Source organism: Bufo gargarizans, chromosome 2 (genome assembly GCF_014858855.1).
Source record: "Bufo gargarizans isolate SCDJY-AF-19 chromosome 2, ASM1485885v1, whole genome shotgun sequence".
Lineage (NCBI taxonomy): Eukaryota > Metazoa > Chordata > Amphibia > Anura > Bufonidae > Bufo > Bufo gargarizans.
Genome location: NC_058081.1, coordinates 667,248,642 through 667,271,084, shown reverse-complemented (window position 1 = coordinate 667,271,084; position 22,443 = coordinate 667,248,642). Strand labels below are relative to the sequence as shown.

Below are 22,443 nucleotides of genomic sequence, written 5' to 3'. Positions count from 1 at the left end.
CACATGGACAAGTGCTTTTGGCCAGGGACGTTACATTTCCCTGACAGCACACTGGGTGAATGTTGTGGAGGCTGTGAACGAGTTGTACCCTGGGATGGCACAGGTGCTACCGACGCCAAGGATTGCGGGACCTACTTCCATTAGGATTTCCGCCAGCACCTACATTAGTGGCTGCAACCCCCCTTCTCCTCCTCCACCTCCTCCTTCACTTCCAACTCTGAATTCTTATCTTGCAGCACCAGTCAATCATCAGTTAGTAGTTGGAAGCAGTGTAGCACTGCAGTAGGGAAGCGGCAACAGGCTCTGCCGAAACTAATTTGCTTAGGTGACAAACAGCCCACCGCTGCAGAGCTGTGGCAGGGTATAAGAGACCAGACTGAGCTGTGGCTATCGCCACTCAACCTACAACTAGGCATGGTTGTGTCTGATATTGGCCAGTAACTTGGTGGCGGCTTTGGAGCTCAGCAAGCTCACACACATACCATTCATAGCCCACATGTTCAACTTAGTGGTTCAGTGGTTTCTCAAAACCTACCCCAATTTGCCTGAGCTAATGTTGAAGGTGCGCCGCGTGTGTGCCCTTTTCCGAAAGTCATCTACAGCTGCCGCCGGTCTTGCAATTGCCAGCTCACTGAGTGTTCAGCGACGTGAGCACACGCTGGGACTCCACGTTCCATATGCTGGTTAGGCTTTGTGAGCAGCAGAGGGCAGTAGTGAAATTCCAGCTGCAAAATGGTCGTCACCTTTCCAGTCAGCTTCCGCTCTTCAAAAGCGACGAGTGGGCATGGATGTCTGACCTCTGTGAGGCTTTACGCAACTTTGAGGAATCAACACAGATGGTGAATGGCAATGCCGTTATTATTAGAGTAACCATCCCACTTCTGTGTCTACTGAAACTCTCGCTGCTCACAATGAAGGAGGACACTTTGCATGTGGAAGAGGTAGAAATGGGGGAAGACAGTACACAGGGTGATAGCCAGACCACCCTCAAGAGGAGGAAGAGGATGAGGAGATTGAGAGTCATCCTCCTCATGAGGACAGCGAAGTCTTGTCTGTTGGAACTCTGGCACAAATGGCTGACTTTATTGTTATGCTGCCTTTCCTGTGACACCCGTGTTATATGCATTTTGTCCAACACCGATTACTGGTTGTTTACCCTTCTCGACCCCCGCTACAAAGAGAACTTCTCATCTATCATTCCTGTGGTGGAGAGGACTAGCAAAATAGTGCAATACCAGAAGGTCCTTGTGGAAAAATTGCTCCAAACACTTCCAGCTGACAACTCTGGTGGCAGAGTGCATAGTTCCTTGGGCAATCGAAAAGAGGAGACAAGGGGAAAACACAGCAGTACCAACAGAGGCAGGGCAACACTCTCCAAGGCCTGGGACAGTTTCATAACACCCCGTCAGCACCCTCACCCTGGTGCGCTTCCTAGTGTCACAAAGAGGGAAAAGTTTTGGAAGATGGTGAAGGAGTACGTAGCAGACCGTGTCAGCGTCCTCAATGATCCCTCTATGCCTTACAACTATTGGGTGTCCAAGCTGGACATCAATCATAATTTTTCAAGGGTGTGTATGATGCCCTCCTTTATGTGTAATAAAGGGTGTATTGGAGTTCCTTGTAATTTTTCGCAGCCCTTTCACTTAGTGCATAGGGTTTATGAGTGTAGGAGTCCCACTACCTGAACAATAGTACCAAAATGTGAGTGAGGCTCAACTTTATGTGATATACAGGTTGTATCGGAGTGCCTCTTCCTTGTAATTTTTGGCAGCACTTTCACTTTATATACAAGTAAATATACAGGAAATAATGTTTTCTAACAATTTTTCCTCTAAAATCGATTTTATCTTCGGTTTTCTGCGTATTATTGTCAATTTGTAAAAGTGGTGTACTACTCAGACAATATTATTCCCAGCAGCAACCTGGGAATCCAAGATGCATCCAGACATCCTCCCCATGCTGTTTCTGAACCATTTCAGTGGTGTTTCCATCAATTTCGGTCCTTTTCCTGTGAACCAGACACCCTCCCTTCTTCAGAGCAGGGGGTGCCTGGTTTAAGGCTCTGGTTCTCCCATTGACTTCCATTGTGCTTTGGTGCTCTGTAGAGCACCCAAGCATCCCAAAGTGTTCTATTCAAGCATCGGAGCACTTTGGTGCTCGATCACACTAGTATGATCATCTTCAAGGTAGGTAGTAAAGGTACTCTATCCTGAGACAACGCATTTTTCCATAAAGGCATATCACTTAGCCCAATAAGAGGTGACTTTAACACTATTTCAATATTTAATACAGGCTATATCCATGTAGCCCTGTGACATTATTTTCCGTATATACCACAGCACATTGCAGTGTTTATGGTATAAAATGTGTAAAAATTGCTTGATGTGCAGAAATTGCTTAACGCAAGCCCACTTGCATCTCATTCACTGAGAGGGATTGGGCACAGACCATTTAGGCCATTTAGTGGTTGCATGAGCAGTGAGCCCCTGAGGAGCCCATGCAGAGGATGGGAGTGGTAGTGGCCCTGATGTGGTGTTGTGTCAAGATGTATTCACTCTGGACATTGCTCCATGGGGATCAGTGCAGTGGAAAGGTGGTTTGACAAATCAGGCCACAAGTAAAAGTATGAAAGTCTCTCTTCACTTAGTGCAAAATATAACTTAAGGAACATCCAGTAGTAGTCGGTACAAAGTGCAATTTCAGTCACTAGGTGATGAGGTATGGTGGCTGGTTAGGTGACAATTCAATGGCACTTGCAGATAATTGTAGATATAGGTGTCCACACAGTGATACAGGTCTGAAGTTAGACTGGCCAAGAAGTGGTCTGAGTGATGGTTGTCTAAGCCATAGTTTCTGACCTGCAGCAGGGTCTGTAAAGCTGTGGTTTTGCTGATCGATCAGCTGTCTAGGCACATTGACGTTCTTTGAAAGCAGTGTTCTTAACCTGAATGAAAGTCTTACAGGAGAATTGGTTACGGTCCTTTCAGAAAGGAGTTCAAGCATGTCCTTACAAGACGTAGGACCAGCCCACTGCTACCATGAGGGGAGGGATAGGGTGGTTAGCCCTGTTCCTGCCAACCATATTTCCTCTGCTGGAGTACATGTCAGAACATAAAACATTATATAAAACATAATACACAATATAACAAGCAATTGCAGATAATTCCGTGTCATTATATCCTAAGATAAGGGTCCTTTAAATATATTATCGTCATGGTTAGCCAAAATGGTTTCTATGATGAGGTTAGATCAATAGACCCAGGTTACACTTACTTTTATCATACTTGAAAACTTCCTTTTGTGCTTGCGTATCCTCTTTGGTACATACTGCAAGCACCTTCACTGCATATAGTGAGGTCTTCTTTCCATCTGCCTAAATAGATGAACAAAAGAAAAAACTGTAAGGAAACCAAATAACATGAAAGCTGGTGTCCAGTGGGTATAGCTCCATTTATATTCTGTGTTAAGTAGAGTGGTCCTTCCTCCTGTGTCCATCTCTGCCTTCATGCAATATGTTAGGCTATTTTCTGTGAGCATGTAATATATACCATGTGTATAAATGGCAATGGCTTTCCTTTTTGATAGCATGTATGTGTATTTGTTGGCAGTGGAGAAAAAGATAGCTCAGTCTGCCATGTATATGAGAGGTTTTCAAATCGGCGGTAGTGAGAACATATGGTACGGCTGCTGTCAGGAATGCTTCGCTGGGCAATGAAAATGTGATAAACGGCCACTGTTCTTGTCATTTGGGGTTCAGTGTGTGATACAAACCTAAAGAAGTCCATACATCAGATCAAAGGCTCATATGGCTGGGGACGGACTGTATTTGTTCCTGTCCCACCCTGTATGGTCATTGAAGCCTTTTTGTGACATTGAGGTATTCCCCTATGGAGGGTTTCTTTTGAAAGAACTAAACTAACTTCAGTTGCATAACACTTCTGTGTAGATTTGGGGAACAGACTCCATAGAGGACATTTATCAGTCCCTATGCTTCTTCAAACTGGCAGTTAAAAAGTCACAAAATTTGGCACATGCCCCACTTACATAAAAATTTAATTTAGGGGGTCTGATGCCCTGTTCGCCACTTTTTCAAGCAGTGATCAAAATGTCCCCCCTTGTCAGTCAGGCCGGACAGGAGCGCAGCGGTGGGGGAGGACGTGCATGAAGGGGCTTGGCGGTGAAGGAACAGGTGAGGAAAGGGTCAAATGTGAGTGGGGGCGGGATCGGGGAAGAGGCGCGAGTTGCTAGGGCAGCGGGGGGTGCGGCCAGAGCGGAGAGAGAGGAAGAAGGTGGAAGCAAGAGCAGTGTGGCCAGGGGACTGAAACGGACGGTATGATGTCGGCGCCTGTCATGACGGTGGAGGAGATGCTGGAGAGGTTGCGGCGTGAAGCGGAGGTGCGGGGGCCTGGCTGGCTGCAGGAGCAGGTTGGTGCGTGTATAGTTTCACCTGCTCCTGTGGCTACCCCCATTGTTCGGGCTACCCGGCCGTGGCGGAGCATTCCACCGGCGCGCCTAAGCCCTGAAATCACCCCCCGGGCCCGGCGCCGAGTAGGGAGCCCCCCTGCGGACCCTCGGCGGCGGAGAGCGTCCGCTCAGCCTTCTGCGAGTCGCTCTCGCCGCGGGAGGAATCCCAATACACGGCGGGGCCTTGAGAGGAGCGGGACGCCCCTTCCCCCGCTCCCTGCGGCAGTTCCACCGGATTCTGGATCAGGAATGGCGGACCGGCCCAGTCCTTCCTCTGGCAGGCGGTCCACTCGGCTTCTAGATGACATCCGGGTTCCTCGGGCTGCACTGGGTGGAGACAAATACCAGCGCAGGTCCAGAGAAGATCTAAGCAGTATGGAAGAAGGTCCCCTTGCCGTGGTGGGCGCCGCGGTCTCGTCCCGGTGTCCGTCCAGCAGTGGTGCAGAGGGTCGTGCAGGTGGTCCAGGAGGAACAGCCGTCGACGTCCAGGAGCTATGACGGTGAAGTGTCCGTGCGGCGGGAGTCAGGATCTACGGCAGCGGGAGTCACAGCGCCCGTGGTGCCTGGTGAGATTGCTTGGGGCTCCATGTTAGCGCAGGGTTTCCCGGTTGCTGGGGGGGGGGGTCCATGGGTGAGTTTGGTAAGGGTTTGGGGCAGTTTTTGGGGGGATTGGCGGGATGGTTGTCTGGTATGGGGGCCGGCGTTGGGTCTCCGTTGCCGGGGTGGGGAGTGGTGCCGGGGTCAGGGGCAGGGACGCAAGGGGTTGCGGCGGGGTCGGTGTCGGTGGAAACGCAGGCGGGGGGTGAGGAGGAGGTGCAGAGGTTGGATGATAGGGCTCGCGGTGAGGTGTACGTATGCTTTGAGGGGCCGCTGGGGGTTCATTTGAAGCAGGAAGTGAGGGAAAAGATCTGGAAGGGAGAGTATGTGGAAATATTCTCGCTGCTCCCATTGGAACGGTTTAACCTGGATAGGGGTAAGAAGGAGGAGGGGAAAAAGGAGGATGAGGATAAGCGTCGGCATCGATTGATCCCACGTACTTTTGCTAATTGGCTACAGGCGTTTGCCATATTAGCAAGTGTCATTGGGGAAAGGTCGCCGGATTGTTGTTCGGCGCTGTTTTGCTACCAGGAGGCTATTGGGGAAGCTTATAGGGTTTATGGTGGTGTGGGTTGGCTCCGTTACGATGAGCAGTTCCGGCAGCGTAAGGCGGTGAGACCTGATATCCGGTGGGATCATAAGGATATTGGGTTGTGGTTAAGGGTGACGGCGCCTCCTAGGGCTGGGCAGTCCTTTCGGGGGGAGTCCGGGGGGTCATCCCCGGGTGCTTTGGCAGCAGCATCGGCAAGAGGGTTGTGTTTCCTTTTTAATGAAGGAAATTGCAGATTTGGGGCCAAGTGCAAATTTAAGTACAAGTGCACGGGGTGTGGGGGAGCCCATGGAGCTAACCGTTGCTTCAAAGGGGGTAGGAATAGGGGGGGTGATGGTGCTGGAAAAGGGACGGACGCCGGTGCGGGTGGAAGAGATGCAGGGGTTTCTAGATAGATATCCGGATCAGGTTGCGGCTGTTTTGTTGGGGGATGGTTTTAGGTTTGGTTTTCGTATTCCATCGGTTGTTACGGCGGGGCCTATTGTTCCTAAGAATCTTAGGTCTGCGCTTGTTCATGCGGGAGTGGTGGCGGAGAAGCTGAGGAAGGAGGTGGAGTTGGGGCGGATGGCGGGTCCATTCAAGGAACCGCCGATCCCGGAGTTGAGGGTGTCTCCATTAGGAGTGGTGCCGAAGAAGGAGCCGAACAAGTTTCGGCTCATTCATCACTTGTCTTACCCAAAAGGGGCGTCGGTCAATGATGGTATAGATCTTGAACTTTGTTCGGTGGTCTACACTTCCTTTGATGCGGCTGTAAAATGGGTGAGGCGGTTGGGGCGGGGGACGTTGATGGCTAAGGTTGACGTGGAGGCGGCGTTTCGTTTGCTGCCGGTGCACGTGGAGAGCATGGGTTTGTTGGGCTGTTTTTGGGATGGGGAATATTTTGTGGATAGGTGCTTGCCGATGGGGTGCTCTCTTTCGTGTGCGTATTTTGAGACTTTTAGCTCGTTTCTAGAATGGGTAGTGGTGGAAGTTTCAGGTTGTTCATCCGTTATCCATTATTTAGACGATTTTTTGTGTTTGGGGGCGGCGAATTCACGGGTTTGTTCTTTGTTGCTGCACACGGTGCAGTCGGTTTTTGCGCGTTTTGGGGTACCGTTGGCGCGGGAGAAGACATTGGGTCCGGTGACGGAATTGTGTTTTTTGGGGATTGTTATAGATACGGAGCGGATGGAGTGTAGGCTTCCCCAGGATAAGTTGGTGGATTTTCGTCAGGAGATTGATAGGGCCATAGGGAAGGAGAAGATTAGGTTGCGGGATTTGCAGTCATTGTTAGGTAAATTGAACTTTGCTTGTCAAATTATGCCAATGGGTAGGATTTTTTGTAGAAGGTTGGCCGCGGCTACGGCTGGGGTGTCAGCGCCGTATCATTTTATCAGGTTACGTAAGGAGTTAAAAGGGGATTTGAGGGTGTGGGCGGAGTTTTTGGGTCGGTACAATGGTAGTTCTTTGGTGATGGCGGAGTTATGTGATAGTGTGGAGTTTGAGTTATATACGGACGCGTGGGGGGGGTGGGTTTTGGGGCCTATTGCCAGGGACAATGGTGTGCGGGCGTGTGGCCGGAGTCGTGGGTAAGTCGTGGGTGGGTGAGGAACATGGCTTTGTTAGAACTTTTTCCCATTGTGATGGTGGTGGTGTTGTGGGGTGAGACATTGAAAAACAGGAAGGTGCGCTTTCATTGTGACAATTTGGGGGTGGTTCAGGCTATCAACAGTTTGTCCGCATCTTCTCCGCCGGTGGTTAAGCTGTTGCAGTTTCTGGTATTGCGATGTTTGTCGATTAATATGTGGTTGGTGGCGGAACATGTTGCTGGAGTGTCTAATTCGGTGGCGGATTCTCTTTCTCGTTTACAGTGGGAGCGGTTCCAGCTTCTAGCGCCAGAAGCGGAGGCGGAGGGTCTGGAGTGTCCGTCGTGGCTGTGGGGGATCCTGGAGGAGAAGTGATGGGGATGTTGAGGGATTCGTTGAGTCCGGGTACTTGGAGGGAGTATGGTAAGGCGTGGACGACCTGGGAAACTTGGAATGGGACTTGGGGGGCTGGGGTAGGGGATGGTGATGTGAGGTTGTTGATGTTGTTGGGGCAGTTGAAGAGCGAGGGGTGGTCGGTGTCGAAGGTGAATCATTTTATTGTGGGTGTAGCGTTTGGTTTTAAGTTGCGGGGGCTACAGGATTTGACTAAGTTTTTTGGTGCGGCAGGTTTTGAAGGGATGGCGCAGGGGTGCAGGCAGGGTGCTGGATTGTCGGAGGCCGGTGTCTTTTGAGTTGTTGGTGCAAATGGGTGATAAGTTGAGTTGTATTTGTAGCTCCGGGTGGGAGCTGGGGCTGTTTAAGGCTGTGTTTGCTTTGGCGTTTTTCGGTGCCTTCCGCTTGGGGGAGTTGGTGTGTGACAGTGTTCATAGAGCGGGGAGGCTTAGGAGTGAGGATGTCGAGTTAGCGGGGGATAGGTTGTCTGTCTGGATTCGCAGGTCAAAAACGGATCAGGAGGGTAGGGGGCAGCGTTTCACGTTGTTTTCGGTACCAGGGTGTAGTATGTGCCCGGTGCGGTGTGCAGGGTCTTATGGTGCGGGTCTGCAGAGGGACGAGGTTCCTTTTCTTAGGCATGAGGATGGTTCCTTTTTGTCTAGATTTCAGTTTCTGGCGGTCTTTAAAAAATGTTTAAAGGTTTTGGGTGTGCCGGTCAAGGATTATTCTGGTCATTCGTTCAGAATTGGGGCGGCGACTGAGGCAGCCAGGTTAGGCGCCAGTGAGGAGGTGATTAGGAGGATTGGGCGTTGGGAGTCGGTGCGTTTTAGATCGTATGTGCGGCCTGCATTGTTGTAGTAGTACTGTGGGTGGTAGTTTGGTGTTAATTTTGTTCTTTTGTGTTCACAGGTCGGACGACGGCGGCTTTGGTGTGGATTTTAGGGCACTCCTATGTGTTTTGGGGTGCGATCAGAGCGGATGTGAGGCCGAGCGGGCGACAGTTGGGTATTAGTCCGGAGTTGGCTACGGTCAGGTGGTTAGGTGTGAGAGGTATGTTGTGGGGCGGAGTGTTGCGGGAGGTGCATCATTTTGTGTGGTTGGATCGTCCTCCGGATGTGTTAGTTTTGCATGTGGCGGGGAATGACTTAGGCAAGCGTCCTTTTAGGGAATTGGTTTGTGACGTTAAGTTTGACTTGCTTAGGATCTGGGCGTTGTTTCCAGGGGTGATCACAGTCTGGTCTGACATTGTTCCGCGGAAGGCTTGGAGGGGTGCGAGGTCAGTGGAGAGCCTTAATAAGGCACGGATCAAGGTAAATAGGGCAGTGGGCCGGTTTATGGCGAGAAATGGCGGGGTTGTGGTGCGGCATGAGATATTGGAGAAGGGGGAGGGTGCATTTTGGAGAGCAGATGGAGTGCACCTGAATGCGGTGGGGATGGATTTGTGGTCTCTGGGGCTCCAGGGTGGTGTTGAAATAGCTTTACGTATGTGGAGGGACGCGCAGGGTTGAGGGGGTCAAGCTGCGCGTTCTTGGAGGCGGGGGAGGTCCTTGAAGTGGAGGAATATGGTGGTACCTGAGGATGGGAGGGCCCCGCGGGAGGGGCTGGACTCTCATTGAGGAGCTGGTAGGAACTAATTACGCGTCCATCAGTTGCTGCCTCCGAGTTGGGTTCAACGGCTGGGGGCAAGATGGTGACGCAGGTGTTCCAGTGTTATGAAGTTATTGGGGCTTCTAGGACCTCCCTCGTCATTGGTTAACCTATGTTATATATTTTGTATTTATTCAATAAACGGCTGCTGTGGCCGATTAAATCCAAGCAGTGGTGTGGTGTGTTTATTTCTATGGGTTAGGGGGAGGGGTTGGGAGTAAGGTGATGGTTAATCTAGTGGGACTGAACAAATAGCCAATGCCCTCTTCATGCATAAAGCATTACTATATCTGGCTGTCATCTTACACCATGAAGACAACTCCTGTCCATATGCCCTATTAGGATATTTATGGATGTCAGAAAACAAGGTAATCTGAATGGGACCATCCTCTATGAGCCAGAACCTAAGGCATTCATGCAGTACATTTGCCAATTAATATGAATAATAATTAATATGAATAACCAGCATGTAACGCTACATATCCCGAGCTCAGGCACTTCAGTGGAAATGTATTGCCAGAAGACAACTTTCCAGTCATCAGCTTACTGCTTGAGCAGTACTGAATAAAAAACACAGCTTTATGGATTCTGCTGTGTCTAATTGACGTCTAAATACCACATTTTGTCTAATTCCAAGCTTTCCTTCCCATTCTTGAAGCTTCCACTGTTTAGATTAGCTAATATGTTTAATCCTAAATCCACTACCAGAAGCCATTATGGGTCTGGGTCTAAGACACTTGATTGACTTTGATACAAGTTTTATTTATTTTTTACTTTTTTCGTGTAAGCGAGGTTTAGGACAAGTGAACATGCACCACTGTCTTCACTTCTCCCACATACGGTAATGGGTGGGAGGTCATGCACATGGTCATAATATGGCCCCATGATGGATCCATAGCAATCATATCCTGTCTAGAGAAAGCTATCAGAAATGTTTTTTTTTTTTACTCAATCAGATGGACTATGTATTCATAATATAGAGAAGAGAAGAATATCTCTGTAGTATGGCTATGTATGATCTTCCTATGTCTCTGGAGTATGGAGGCTCAGATATTGTGTCTCCATACCGGCTCTGACATCAGGCTAAGCCTTACATATGATGGTTCTCCTTGTACAGAGCCATTATAATACTTCTCTGTATTCTTCCAGATTCCTCCAGCATTCCAAGTTTCAGTGAATGGTGTATGTATGGAGGCATCCTCTCCTGGAAGTAAAAATATCTCTATACATAAGATGCTCAACAGAGCTGTGGAGCAGTACAGAGGCTGTGCGGAGCCGTGCAGGTTCAGAGATCGTGTGCAGGAGCACAACTTTGGAATAATAGAGAAGTCTATATGAATAATTAAGATGTTGCACGTTAGACAGATCCTGTAGCTGCTTTCCACTTTTCTAGAAGAAATCATTAAATATGAATCTCCGGACATTTATTAAATAATTAATTGAAAAGAAGAGACGTGCAATTAAGTTACACATTTCTGCCGTGTTCTTGTGAAAGATATAGCCAATAATAATGTCACTTAAAAGATGTATCTATGTGCTGAAGATACGTGCTCATACAGTACATTGCTCTTTCTTCCCTATTAACTACGACCGTACTTGCTTCGAGAATTAGTTGTCTACTTAATGCATGCTGTAGATCTGCAGGCTGAGACATTAGTCATTTTTGTGATATAAAAGGTCTGTGGTCCTCTCCTGTGATTATTATAATGAGATACAAGTATCAGGAAGACTAATGGTCCTTTCACACCCATTGATGCTACAGGCAATTATCGGAAACAAACTGTTCATTACTGATAATTGCCTGATTATCAGAGGTGGTGAGAGTTACATTTAGATGCAGCAATCATATTCTCTGTATGGGGACAAGTGATCATTATTGCACTCATCCACATACAGATTCATTGTTTCTGGGAAGCTGATCCCGGATTAACAGAAGCGATGATTTTTGGTGCCGTCTGAAAGACACAATTATCAGATGAATAAATGAACGGGTGATTTCTGGCACCTTTCTACAAATGCTCATCCTTGATAATTGACTTGATTATTGGTCTGTGTAAAAGGACCTTGAGGATTAGTTTATACTTTCAGGTTTTTTTTAATGCAGTTTATGAAGTGAAAGCCCATTGTGAATGATAAAGTGAATAGACTGACGAGCAAAAGGGTAGCAATGTTTTGAACTTTTGACTTCCAGGCTCCATATCTCACCATCCACTACAGCTACTATGACTACCATCATTTTATAGACAATCATCCTGGACTTGCAACTATTTAGCATATGATTAGTTAGGCAGATTCTTGTCATGTAACTGCATTCTTACTGTTTTGCTCCTGGTGGTTGAACAATCTTTTTCTTCTTGTCTACTACAAATTACAACCTGTTCTCACATTCCCTAATAGCTCAGTGTGTTATTCCGTTGATTATTGGTTCGAATCTAAGAGCTGCCATGAAAAGAGAAACAGCATCATCCAGCTCATCGATAGTGATATCTCGGCCAAGAAAATTGCCAAACTGCATCATAGGAGTGCCATGAGAGGTGGAACATCTCAAAATGAAGTCCCTCCATCCATTCCAAAGCCAAGAGATGGACGTTCAGGCAAAATATCAGAGTCAACAAGTCGGATCATCGCAGGGTCTATCAATTCTGGCGCGACAAACACGGCAGTGGACATGGCTCGTGTGCTGCATAATAGTGAGATAACAGACGTCCATGCAAGCACCGTGCGACACCCAACATCCACCATGATCAGCTGCATGAGAAGACGGCGCACACAATGTGCATGTGCTGTCTACCTTCTCTTCCTGCTGATGCTATGTCTATGGCAAAGCAGCAGCGAGAAGGAAGATAGCATGTGCGCACTGCGCAAGCCGTCTCCTCATACAGCCGATCTGCGGGGGTGTCGGACCCCCGCCAATCTGATAATGATGACCTAGGCCAGTGATGGCTAACCTTGGCACTCCAGCTGTGGTAAAACTACAACTCCCAAGACGCCCCCCTTGCTTGGCTGCTCTCAGAACTCTATAGAAATGAATGGAGCATGCTGGGAGTCGTAGTTTCACCACAGCTGGAGTGCCAAGGTTAGCCATCACTGACCTAGGCCATCTATATAGGAGAGCCCAGATAACCACTTTAATAGGGTGGAAATATCACATGGCTTGTCACTGTGTGATGTGACTACTTGAACCAATCCAGTAAGCTTCAAATACGCACCAGTATTTCAGACAGTAGTGGAGCCTACTGAAACTAGGACAATGGGGATGCTCCCAAAAAAGGGCCCCCCCTGAACCAGTCATGATTTATTGCCATACGGGGATAACTATTGATTTTTGTAAATAAACTGTAATTCACTTTTAATGGCATGTTCTGTTGCATAGTAAAAACCATCAGTTCTTTGATTGATCAGCTCAAGGCAACGTAGAAAACAGATTCATTCTAACAATCTCCCATCAATTCCAACAGCAATGACAGGTGACCTCCCGGTGTCCATTTGATGAGAATTGCCGTATGTGCCCACCTCATATGACACAATTCCATCAGCACCGCACCTAATTATATAACTATCTATGCGACCCAGAAGTGTTTTCTAGAGCTAGTCCCAATGCGAAATACATCCTGTTATCTATAATAAACCCACAACATATGAGACCTTTCCCATGGCTTCCTTGCAGTGGCAGGCGTATATTAAGTAAGAGATATCACACCCATTATCTATGTGATCCAATTATACAATTTCTTATCAGACAGAATTTATACCTTAAGCAATTTGATTAGTTTCTTCACAATTCCTTCTTGTACGGACAGTTCTACTGCTGTGGTGCATTGTGGGAGAACCCTGCTGAGAATGCCCACGGATCTCTGCAGAAAGAAAAAACATGACATATATGACAAAATATCAGTATTAAAGGGGTTTTCCCAAGAATTATATTCTGCAGTTTTCAAACCAGCACCTATTGAGTTATTCACTGAAATCTATCTGTATAGCTCCACCATCACTTTTTATTTGTTATTATTATTTTTATGTCCTGCTCACTCAGACGGAAGCACATGCTCAGTTCTATCCTTCAACTGCCATTAGCTGTAGGAGACAGGACACCTTCCAGAGTATGGACACCCCCCCCCCATAAATCTAGCAGACCAATGAATGGGGAGATCTTTGGATCCACATGGGGCTGGGTCTAGCTTTGTTAGAAAGAGGTTTTTGTTAGCCCAGTGTTCCGTGCCAGCGCTGCTGCCCCTACCCCCAGGTGCCAGGCTCCCTCCTTCCCTCCTGCTGCCATGCGCCGTGCTGACAAGCATAGGCAGTAGGTAGCTTAATTGTTGCTTCTGTGCTCCATGTCAGAGTTTACTTCCTGCTGGAGACCTGAACGGTTTGTTAGGGATTGCATACCTGTGTCTCTCCTCACGTACATGCCCTCTATCTTACCAGCCTATGGCTGGATTGCAGGAAGTATTTAAAGATGTTCCTACCCCAGGAAGGCGCCTGAGCAACTCATGGTCACTGACATAGTAACATAGTAAAATACATCTGTCCATCCAGTTCGGCCTGTTATCCTGCAAATTGATCCAGAGGAATGCAAAAAATAAAAAATAAAGCTGCAAGGTAGAAGCCAATTTTCCCCACTTAAGGGCTTCCCAACTCCAATCAGGCAATCAGAATAACTCCCTGGATCAACGACTAACTCTCTGGATCACTAGCTTGTCTAGTTCCTGGTGTGAAGGTGTTTTTGAAGATCTGCTTTGCTGTGTACCGGACCCTACTTTGGAATTATCAGATTTTGCTTGTTTGCCGCCCACCCCTGACCTTGGACTTTGTTTACGGACCTTGCTTGATCGCTGCCTGCCCTGACCTCGGACTTCCTGACCATGTACTTCCCCTTGGTGCTTGCACCGGTATCTCTGACCCCCTGGTCAGCTGCCACTGACTCGGGGACTGCTCTGGAGTGGCACCTGGCCACTACCCTAATGGCCCAAGCCTATCCTCACCATCAGAGGCTCTAGTGAAGACCAGGTAGTTGCTTAGTCATGCCCCTCCAGAGTATAGTCAGTCAGTGGCGCAGTGGCTACACACCCGCTTGCATAACAGTTGTCATGTACTAGATTATGTACGATTTTTATTTTTTATATTCATCCTAGGCTAACCCCTTTAAAAATGATTTGCTCATTGTTACTACTTTACTCTATGTAGCATCATCATTAGTGATTAGAGATGAGCGAATCGAAGCTGACTAAGTCGAATTTGTTCCGAATTTCAGGAAAAAATTGATTCTGAACAAATGCAAATTTCCTCGCGCTTCATGGTAACGAATCGCAATTTTTCCTAACATGGTGGCTACAATGGCAGCTAAATCGGCAGCTACACATGTGAGGACATGGGGCAAGGAACTCTGGGAAGGCGGGATGACCCATAATGCCATGCAGCCAGCCGGCCAGCCCGGTGATGTCACAGCCCTATAAATACAGCGACCATCTTAGATTCTGCCTTTCACCATTGTACTTTGTTTAGGGACAGACGTTTAGGCAGGCGCTAGGGAGAGTAAAAGAAAACCTCATTGTGAAAAAAAAAAGATATTATAAGTGCACGATAAGGATAGGGAGGAATCATTTCACATCATCTAAGTGCAGGGACAGGCGTTTCAGGCGCTATGAAGAGTGATAAAGAATACATGATTGTGAAAAACAAAGCGGTTTATAAGTGCACGATAAGGATAGGGAGGAATCATTTCACACCATCTTAGTGCAGGGACAGACGTTGCAGGGGCTAGGGAGAGTCATAAAGAAAACATCATTGTGAAAAAAATACCATTTACAAGTGCAGGGAAAGATTATTTGGGGATCCAAATAGCCGTTATACAGCTCTGTCATTCCAGTAATTTTTTGTAGGGGTGCAAGTGTTATGTTGAAAAGCCTTTAGTGGCTTATATCTGTGGAAAAAGAGAAATATATACTCTGTTCATTTCTGCAGCTATATGTGGTAAAAGCGTTTAGTGCCTGTGGGGATTCGCTCTGGTAGTTAGGACTAGCGGATGCAGTTTAGAGGCAAAGTACACAGTTCTTGAATCAAACAGCGGTGTTTATTCACACATTGGTGTATAACAAAATGCAGATAAGCTGTGTCACAAAACTCAGGTGGCTTGGTATTTGTTCACACACAAAGAAAGTCCATAAACAATAAAAGTCACATTTAGCCTCATCAAGTCCATAGGCGGCCGATTCACCTTTAGAGGGGCCTGAGTCCTTCAGCCTGGCTCAAACCTTAAATTCCAGCACAGCCCTCAATTCACAGCACACAGACTCCTGAGCTCCACTGTCAGAGGGAAGTAAATCCACACACCTGGCAGTGCTGGTTCTGAAACATGGGGAGTAGTCACCCACCCAGCACTTTGACTACTCCCAGTAAGGGCCGTCCCGGATCAGTTATAACAGCCATGCTAAATCTTTAGGTGCCAATTAGCAATAGCTGCTGCTCACACATAAAATACCAGCTCTTACTTCACCAAGACCAGGAACCTCGGTGACACATACCTTCCATCCACGATGATTCCAGGTACCTTTTTACATACCCCCCCCCCTTTGTTCAACCCTGAGGGGGTGAACACCTGCCATACAGTATACCCGGGACAGGGCATCTGCATTTCCCTGCAACCGGCCTGCTCTGTGTTCCACAGAGAACTTAAAGTTCTGTAAGGACAGGAACCACCTGGTGAATTGGGCATTTCTCTCTTTGGCCTGGCTCATCCTCTTGAGAGGGGAGTGGTCAGTCACCAGGCGGGACTTTCTCCCCAACAAATAGTAGCGGAGAGACTCTAGTGCCCACTTGATAGCCAGACACTCTCTCTCCACTATGCTATACCTGGTCTCACCTGGCGTGAGCTTGCGGCTTAGAAAGACAACCCCCTTGTTGACTTCCTGAGAGAGTACAGCACTGAGGCCTACTTCAGAGGTGTCTGTCTGTACCACGAACTCCCTATTGAAGTCAGGCGTCACCAAAACCGGTTACCTGCACAGGGCTGACTTCAAAGTGGAAAAAGGCTCTTCCGCCTGCTCATCCCAGCGAACCATCACTTATTTTCATCCCTTCAAGAGTTCTGTTAATGGCACGGCTATAGTGGCAAAGTGGGGAACAGATCTTATGTAATAGCCTATAATTCCTAGGAACGACTTTACTTGTTTAGTGGTGACCAGTGTTGGTCGAGCACCAAAGTGCTCATGTGCTCTGGTACTCAAGTAGAACACTTCCCAATGTGTTTCCTTATGTGTGAATAAACACCGAACTGTTTAAATTAAAGACTTTGTGATTGCCTCTATACTGCGTCCACAAGCCTGTCTACCAGAGAAAATCCCCACAACATCTATGTAGAATCAGCTGATGAGGGTGTAAAAGGAGTGCGCTCCTTCTTTACACTAACATCGACCTGTAAGGCTGAGTTAATACTTGAGTTATTTGGTCAGTTTTAGCCCCATGACTGCCCAAATAAATGAAGTGTGCAGTGATTTTAATAGCGACCCCTGTCATCTGCATGTCATACTGACTGACAGTATTATTTCACTACCCCAGCAGACTCCCTATGCGTGTTACTGCAAGGCACAGTGTTCTACACCACTATAAAGGCTATATGCAGCCCTGAAATAGCTGTTTTTTAATGCGATTCGTAGCAAATTAATTTGTATCGAAGCAAATTTTTCCGGAAAATTCGGCTAACCGGCCGATTTGAATTTTTGAGAAATTCGCTCATTTCTATTAGTGAGGAGCAAAGTTCAGAAAAATTCGATTTAGCTGCTTTGCCGAATTTCAAAAAGAAATTTGATTCCTGACGAAGTGTATTCCTCTGTATGTAAACGGCGCAATGATGTGGAACACAGATGAACCTGTCATTGAACACTTCAGATGCCGCATTCATCGCTGATCGCAGAATCTGAGATTAACATTGGGGCCTTTCAGGGGCTAATCTGGTTAAAAAAATGGAAACAAAACATACTCACTTTATCTAATTGCTTGCAAAGAGGTCATGGCGGCCATATTGATTGAAGATACAGCGCGAAGGCCGCTCCATGAGCAAATGGATGAGGTGAGTATGTTTTGGGGGGTTTTTTTTCCCGCCATTTCAGGAAAAATAGATTTGTTAATGCAAAGCGTGAGGTTATTCGGCTTTGTGGTGAATCAAATTCGAATGGAAGTCAATTCATATCGGCTTCAATTCGCTCAACACTAATTATCATGATCTGATTACTAACATTGCATCATCAGTTGTTAAAGGGAATCTGTCACCAGGAAATTGACTGTTAGGCTGGGTTCACACGAGCGTGTCCGGATGCGTCCCGGTGTATTGCGGCAAACCCGCACGATTAGGTACGCAATTGCAGTCAGTTTTGACAATGTGTTTTGCACGCGCGTGATAAAAAAATGACTGTGGTACCCAGACCCGAAGTTCAGGTTTGGGTTCGGCGTTGTGTAGATGTTATTATTTTCCCTTATAACATGGTTATAAGGGAAAATAATAGCATTCTGAATACAGAATGCTTAGTAGGTGATCAATTGAGGGTTACATTTTTTAAAAAAAATTTACTCACCTTCTCCTCTTGATCGCGTAGTTCCCGGTCTCTTCTTTACTTCTTTAACGATGAGCTGTTGGCTAAAAGATCTGTGGTGACGTCAGATCACATGCTCCAATCACATGGTCCATCACCACGGTGATGGACCATGTGATTGGAGCATGTGATCTGACGTCAGCACAGGTCCTAGCCAGTAATTCATCATTAAAGAAGTAAAGAAGAGACCGGGAACTAGGCGATCAACAGGAGAAGGCGAGTTAATTTTTTACATTTTTTTTTAACCCTCAATTGATCACCTACTAAGCATTCTGTATTCAGAATTCTATTATTTTCCCTTATAACCATGTTATAAGGGAAAATAATACAGTGAATAGACTGTCACCTAGAAACCATGCGTGAAAATTGCACCGCATCCGCACTTGATTTTCACTCAGCCCCATTCACTTCTATGGGGCTTGTCCTGCGTTAAAAACGCAGAATATAGAGCATGCTGCTATTTTCAAGCATTGCAGAAGTGATGCATGAAAAAAAACGCTCATTTACACACCCCCATTGAAATGAATGGTGCCGGATTCAGTGCGGGTGCAATGCGTTCACCTCCCGCATTGCATCCGCACGGAAATCTCGCCCGTGTGAACTCAGCCTTAGACTTAGAATCCATATGCAAAAGAGCAGTTAAGTGATGACCATACAAGAAGAAGCACAGGAAGTAGGAGGAGCAAGATTGCACAGAGTGGCTTGGGCCCACCCTTGGTGCACTTAATTGCTCATTTGCTTATGGTTTAAAGTACTTTTTTCTCGAGAATGACGCAACTGATCACTAAGTGAAAGGTGTCCTTACTGTACATACTGAGATAACCCTACAAGGCATTCTGCACGGTTTACCAGTAAATCTCCTAGAAATAGGTTCCCTAGACCATCCATGGAAATTACAAAGAAGGTCCTCAAGAGGCAAGCCACCCTTTGTAGTTACCCTCTGTTCTTTTTTTTAAAAAGGGATGGATGACATCCTACAGTATATGAGAGAAAGTTGTTTGGAGCAAACAGGATAAGCCACTATTCATGTTGGTCAGACAAAGGCAGCAGAGAGCCCTAGGCGCAGTACATGGAACCAAACAAAGAAAGCCTCACTGTGAAGCCGTAGTTAAGGGCAGGGAAAAGACAACCATACAAACCTAAAATGTTGTTGTACAAACAACAAATGAATGCCCAATGTATTAAAAAAATATATATACTTTATTTCATAATAATAAACAAATCATGATTATTAAAATATTGGAGATAACAAAGAAGAATAGGAAGAGTCAGCAAAAAAACGGATGCCACAATCCACTGACCAGTGTCTCTGCTACCCGCCAATAGATGGAACACATGTCAGGTATGTATATATTATGCAGTAGGGTGATTCACAGAAAAGTAGCACACAATAATGACTTCTCAAGTATTATAGCTGTGATCATCACTCTAGTGCAGGCATGTCCGAACTGCGGCCTTTCCAGCTGTTGCCAAACTAAAACTCCCAGCATGCCATAATAGCTGTAAGCTATCCAGGCATGCTGGGAGTTGTAGTTTTGCAACAGCTGGAGGGCCGCAGTTTGGACATGCCTGCTCTAGTGCTTAGTCGCTAGATGAGTCTCAAACACTAGGTCCTAATGCACAAATAAAAATATGAAAAAGTTATATATATGTGGAATTCTCACATAAGTGAGACCCCACGCACCAAACCTTATTATAAAGGCTATGAAAGAGCTCCTCTATAGGCACCTGATGAAAAATTAAGGCATACCATAAGACATGATGGAGGGTAGAAGCAGCAGGCACAGGACAGGCTGGAAACCTCGACGCGCGTTTCGCCTCAGCTTCGTCAGGAGGTGAATGAAAGTGTGACCATAGTCCCCTATTTATATCCCCCATGTAGCTCCAGGGCATGTAATCCTAATAGTTGAATACAACAGCTGATACTCACTAACGAGCGCTCCTGCCTGATGATGCACGCCGAGTACATCATGGCGACGGCGCAGTACATGGCACAGTACATGGGCTCGGTGCGCTCACAGGAAACGTTTTGTGGCTTCTATCCTACATTGCGGTGTGTTTACTTTGAAATTGACTTTGGAGGTAACAGGCTCCAGTTAAGGGTATTGATGAAAATGGTGGCCAGAGTAAAGCTCTCATCCAGCAAAGAGCCTATCATGTCCAGCAGATGACAAGTAGTACCTTGGTACCAAACCTGGGTTCGGGAAATGAATTTTTTTACAGTAAAAAAATCAATTCATGAAGATATTACGCGAAGTCGTGCGAGACTTCGGAAAGTAATAACTTCGGCTCATCGGAGCCAATACATTTTAATACTGTATGGAGCGCTCGCTCCGTACAGTACTGAAACAAAGTTGTATGCAAATTCACTCATCCCTAATTGCCATTAACAAGGATTATTTTTCACACTAATGTTAAACTGACTTCCAGTTCGCAAGATAATTAGAATAAATGTTATTTGGTAATGCAGCTGGAGTGTAAAATACGAGGGCTGCCACAGAGTCAAATTATTTCTAAATGACAAATGAATATAAGAACAATACATTTACTTACAGTTAGAATGATTTCCTCGTTACTGCTAAGCAGAGACAAACATCTTCTACTGATATCAACTCCTCGCTCCTAAGAATGTAGAGAGTCGGCAGTGTCAGTATCTATTAACATTTTAGGCATCATGCAGGGTCGGCGTCAGCACCCGGCACACCAGGGCAAGCGCTGGGGCCCACTTGCTAATGTGTCCTGGTCTTCATTAAACTGCCTGTTCTGAATTCTTGGGCCGCTTACCCCAGCAATGCAGAGAATTTTTGCCATGGGCACTGCTGGGGTGGGCGGCCCCAGGACTAAGAACAGGTTAGATGGAGTCTCCTACAGGGCTAAAGGACCTTCCTGATGGAGCCTGGCTGGAATGTGATGAGGTCTAGTTGTGTGTCTGTGTGTGTGTGTGTCTGTCCCTCTGTGTGTGTGTGTCTGTGTGTCTCTCTGCCCCTGTGTGTGTGTGTCTGTGTGTGTGTGTGTGTGTGTGTCTGTGTGTGTGTCTGTGTGTGTGTCTGTCTGGCTAATTAGCCACTGAAGAATGAGCAAAGTTAAGCTCTAAAACACATTTGGGTATCATAAGATATTAATTTATTATATATCACTATAGAGGACTTTATCCTAGTTCTCAAAATTTAAGGAAAATCCTCTTTGAAGAGCCTGCTGTATATATCAGCAGAGGAATCCGGACGGGAGGAAGACAAGCCACACCCATGTGGGACGCCGAACAGAGCGCAATCAGACGTCCGTTATGCACTAGTGTTATCTGTGGTTTTACATAGAACTGCAGGTAATACTAACACATTATTAGCACTAGTGTCATCTATGGTTTTACATAGGCCTGCAGGTAACACTACTACATTTTCTGCACTCAGATAGCCATGACTGTGTTATCTGTGCTGTTACATAGGACTGCAGGTGATATATACTATATTATCTGTACTCAGAGAGTTATCACTGTGTAAGGGGGCCCACTGAGACTTTATCGCCCAAGGGCCCACATGAACCTGGAGCCGGCCCTGGCCTCATGCACACAACCGTGAGCACATTGCCGTATGGAAACCTCGGATCCGCAAAATACAGATGCCTTCCATATCCAAAATAAGATCTCAAAATTGGAAAGGAAAACACAGATGTAAAAATGACCTAAGTTTGTTTTTGTGTCATTTTAAGGCTGGCTTTGCTTTGTGTGCCTGCCCCAAATTATTGAACTGGTGCGCCTTAATAATACAGTACATGTGGCGGAGTGTGATGTGGTTTAAACCTTTAAACCTGTCTTGTGGCTGCTTACATGTATTTCTGCCATTAGATGGGAGTCCTGGAAGTGTAACTAGACATTAATGGTATAAAATGTGTGTTCAATATGCCATAAGTACAATATTTCAGTTGTTAATACAACTTTAAAATTTAATTTCGGCCCCCGTCACTGGTTCAGTCTGGCAATGTGGCCCCCATCCAGGAAACGTTGTGCACCCCTGGTTTAAACGGATGACAAATGTGCATAACTGATGCACAGGATCTTTTCTTTTTTTTTTTTTTCTTTTTTTTTTTTACAGGATCCTGTTTTTTGTTTTATTTTCTGTTCTGTGACCCTAGGTACACCAGGGGGTTGCTTGGCGTGGGTCGCGACTTTTTTGCAACTTTTGCAAAAGTCTCACATAATCCAGTTCTAATCTCAATTTTGGCTCTTAAACATAGGCCACTGTAAAAGGTGGTGAGGATCACAAAATATCACAAAATGCACAGCTTCCATGACTTGCGACTTTTTTACGTCACAAAACGGACACGTCTGATGTCATAAATGACTCCTTATGTCTTACCTTGATTTCTGAATTTGCTTCAAGAGATAAATTAAACATGAGCCCAAGTGCTGCAGCCTGAATGTCTCTGCGTCCCTCGGCAGGCGAGCCGCACGCATCCTAAGGAGACATATAGTGTGACGTTAGGCAGGGACATCCTTTCCGCTGACCTCTCGCATATTCAGATCATTACGGTTCTGTACAAAGGTCAATAGAGCACCCATAGAGGTTTATGGGGTCTACGGTACTTTACCTCTGTATGACTCCGTTTTTATACAGAGGTCTTATTTGTTAGATTTCATCAGAATGAA

The 22,443-nt window shown here is 46.4% G+C and overlaps 1 protein-coding gene across 1 annotated transcript in view; it reads right to left on the bottom strand.

The window, feature by feature from the left end:
* The window catches only part of TTC12 (tetratricopeptide repeat domain 12), a 146,549-nt gene that overhangs the window by 16,579 nt on the left and 107,527 nt on the right, over positions 1-22,443 (bottom strand). Inside the window, exons 17-20 of the mRNA XM_044278447.1 lie at positions 22,154-22,252; positions 20,355-20,423; positions 12,969-13,070; positions 3,274-3,373 (exon numbers count right to left, since the gene is read on the bottom strand). Coding sequence (XP_044134382.1) covers positions 3,274-3,373; positions 12,969-13,070; positions 20,355-20,423; positions 22,154-22,252 — 370 coding nt within the window. The remainder of the gene's footprint in view (positions 1-3,273; positions 3,374-12,968; positions 13,071-20,354; positions 20,424-22,153; positions 22,253-22,443) is intronic.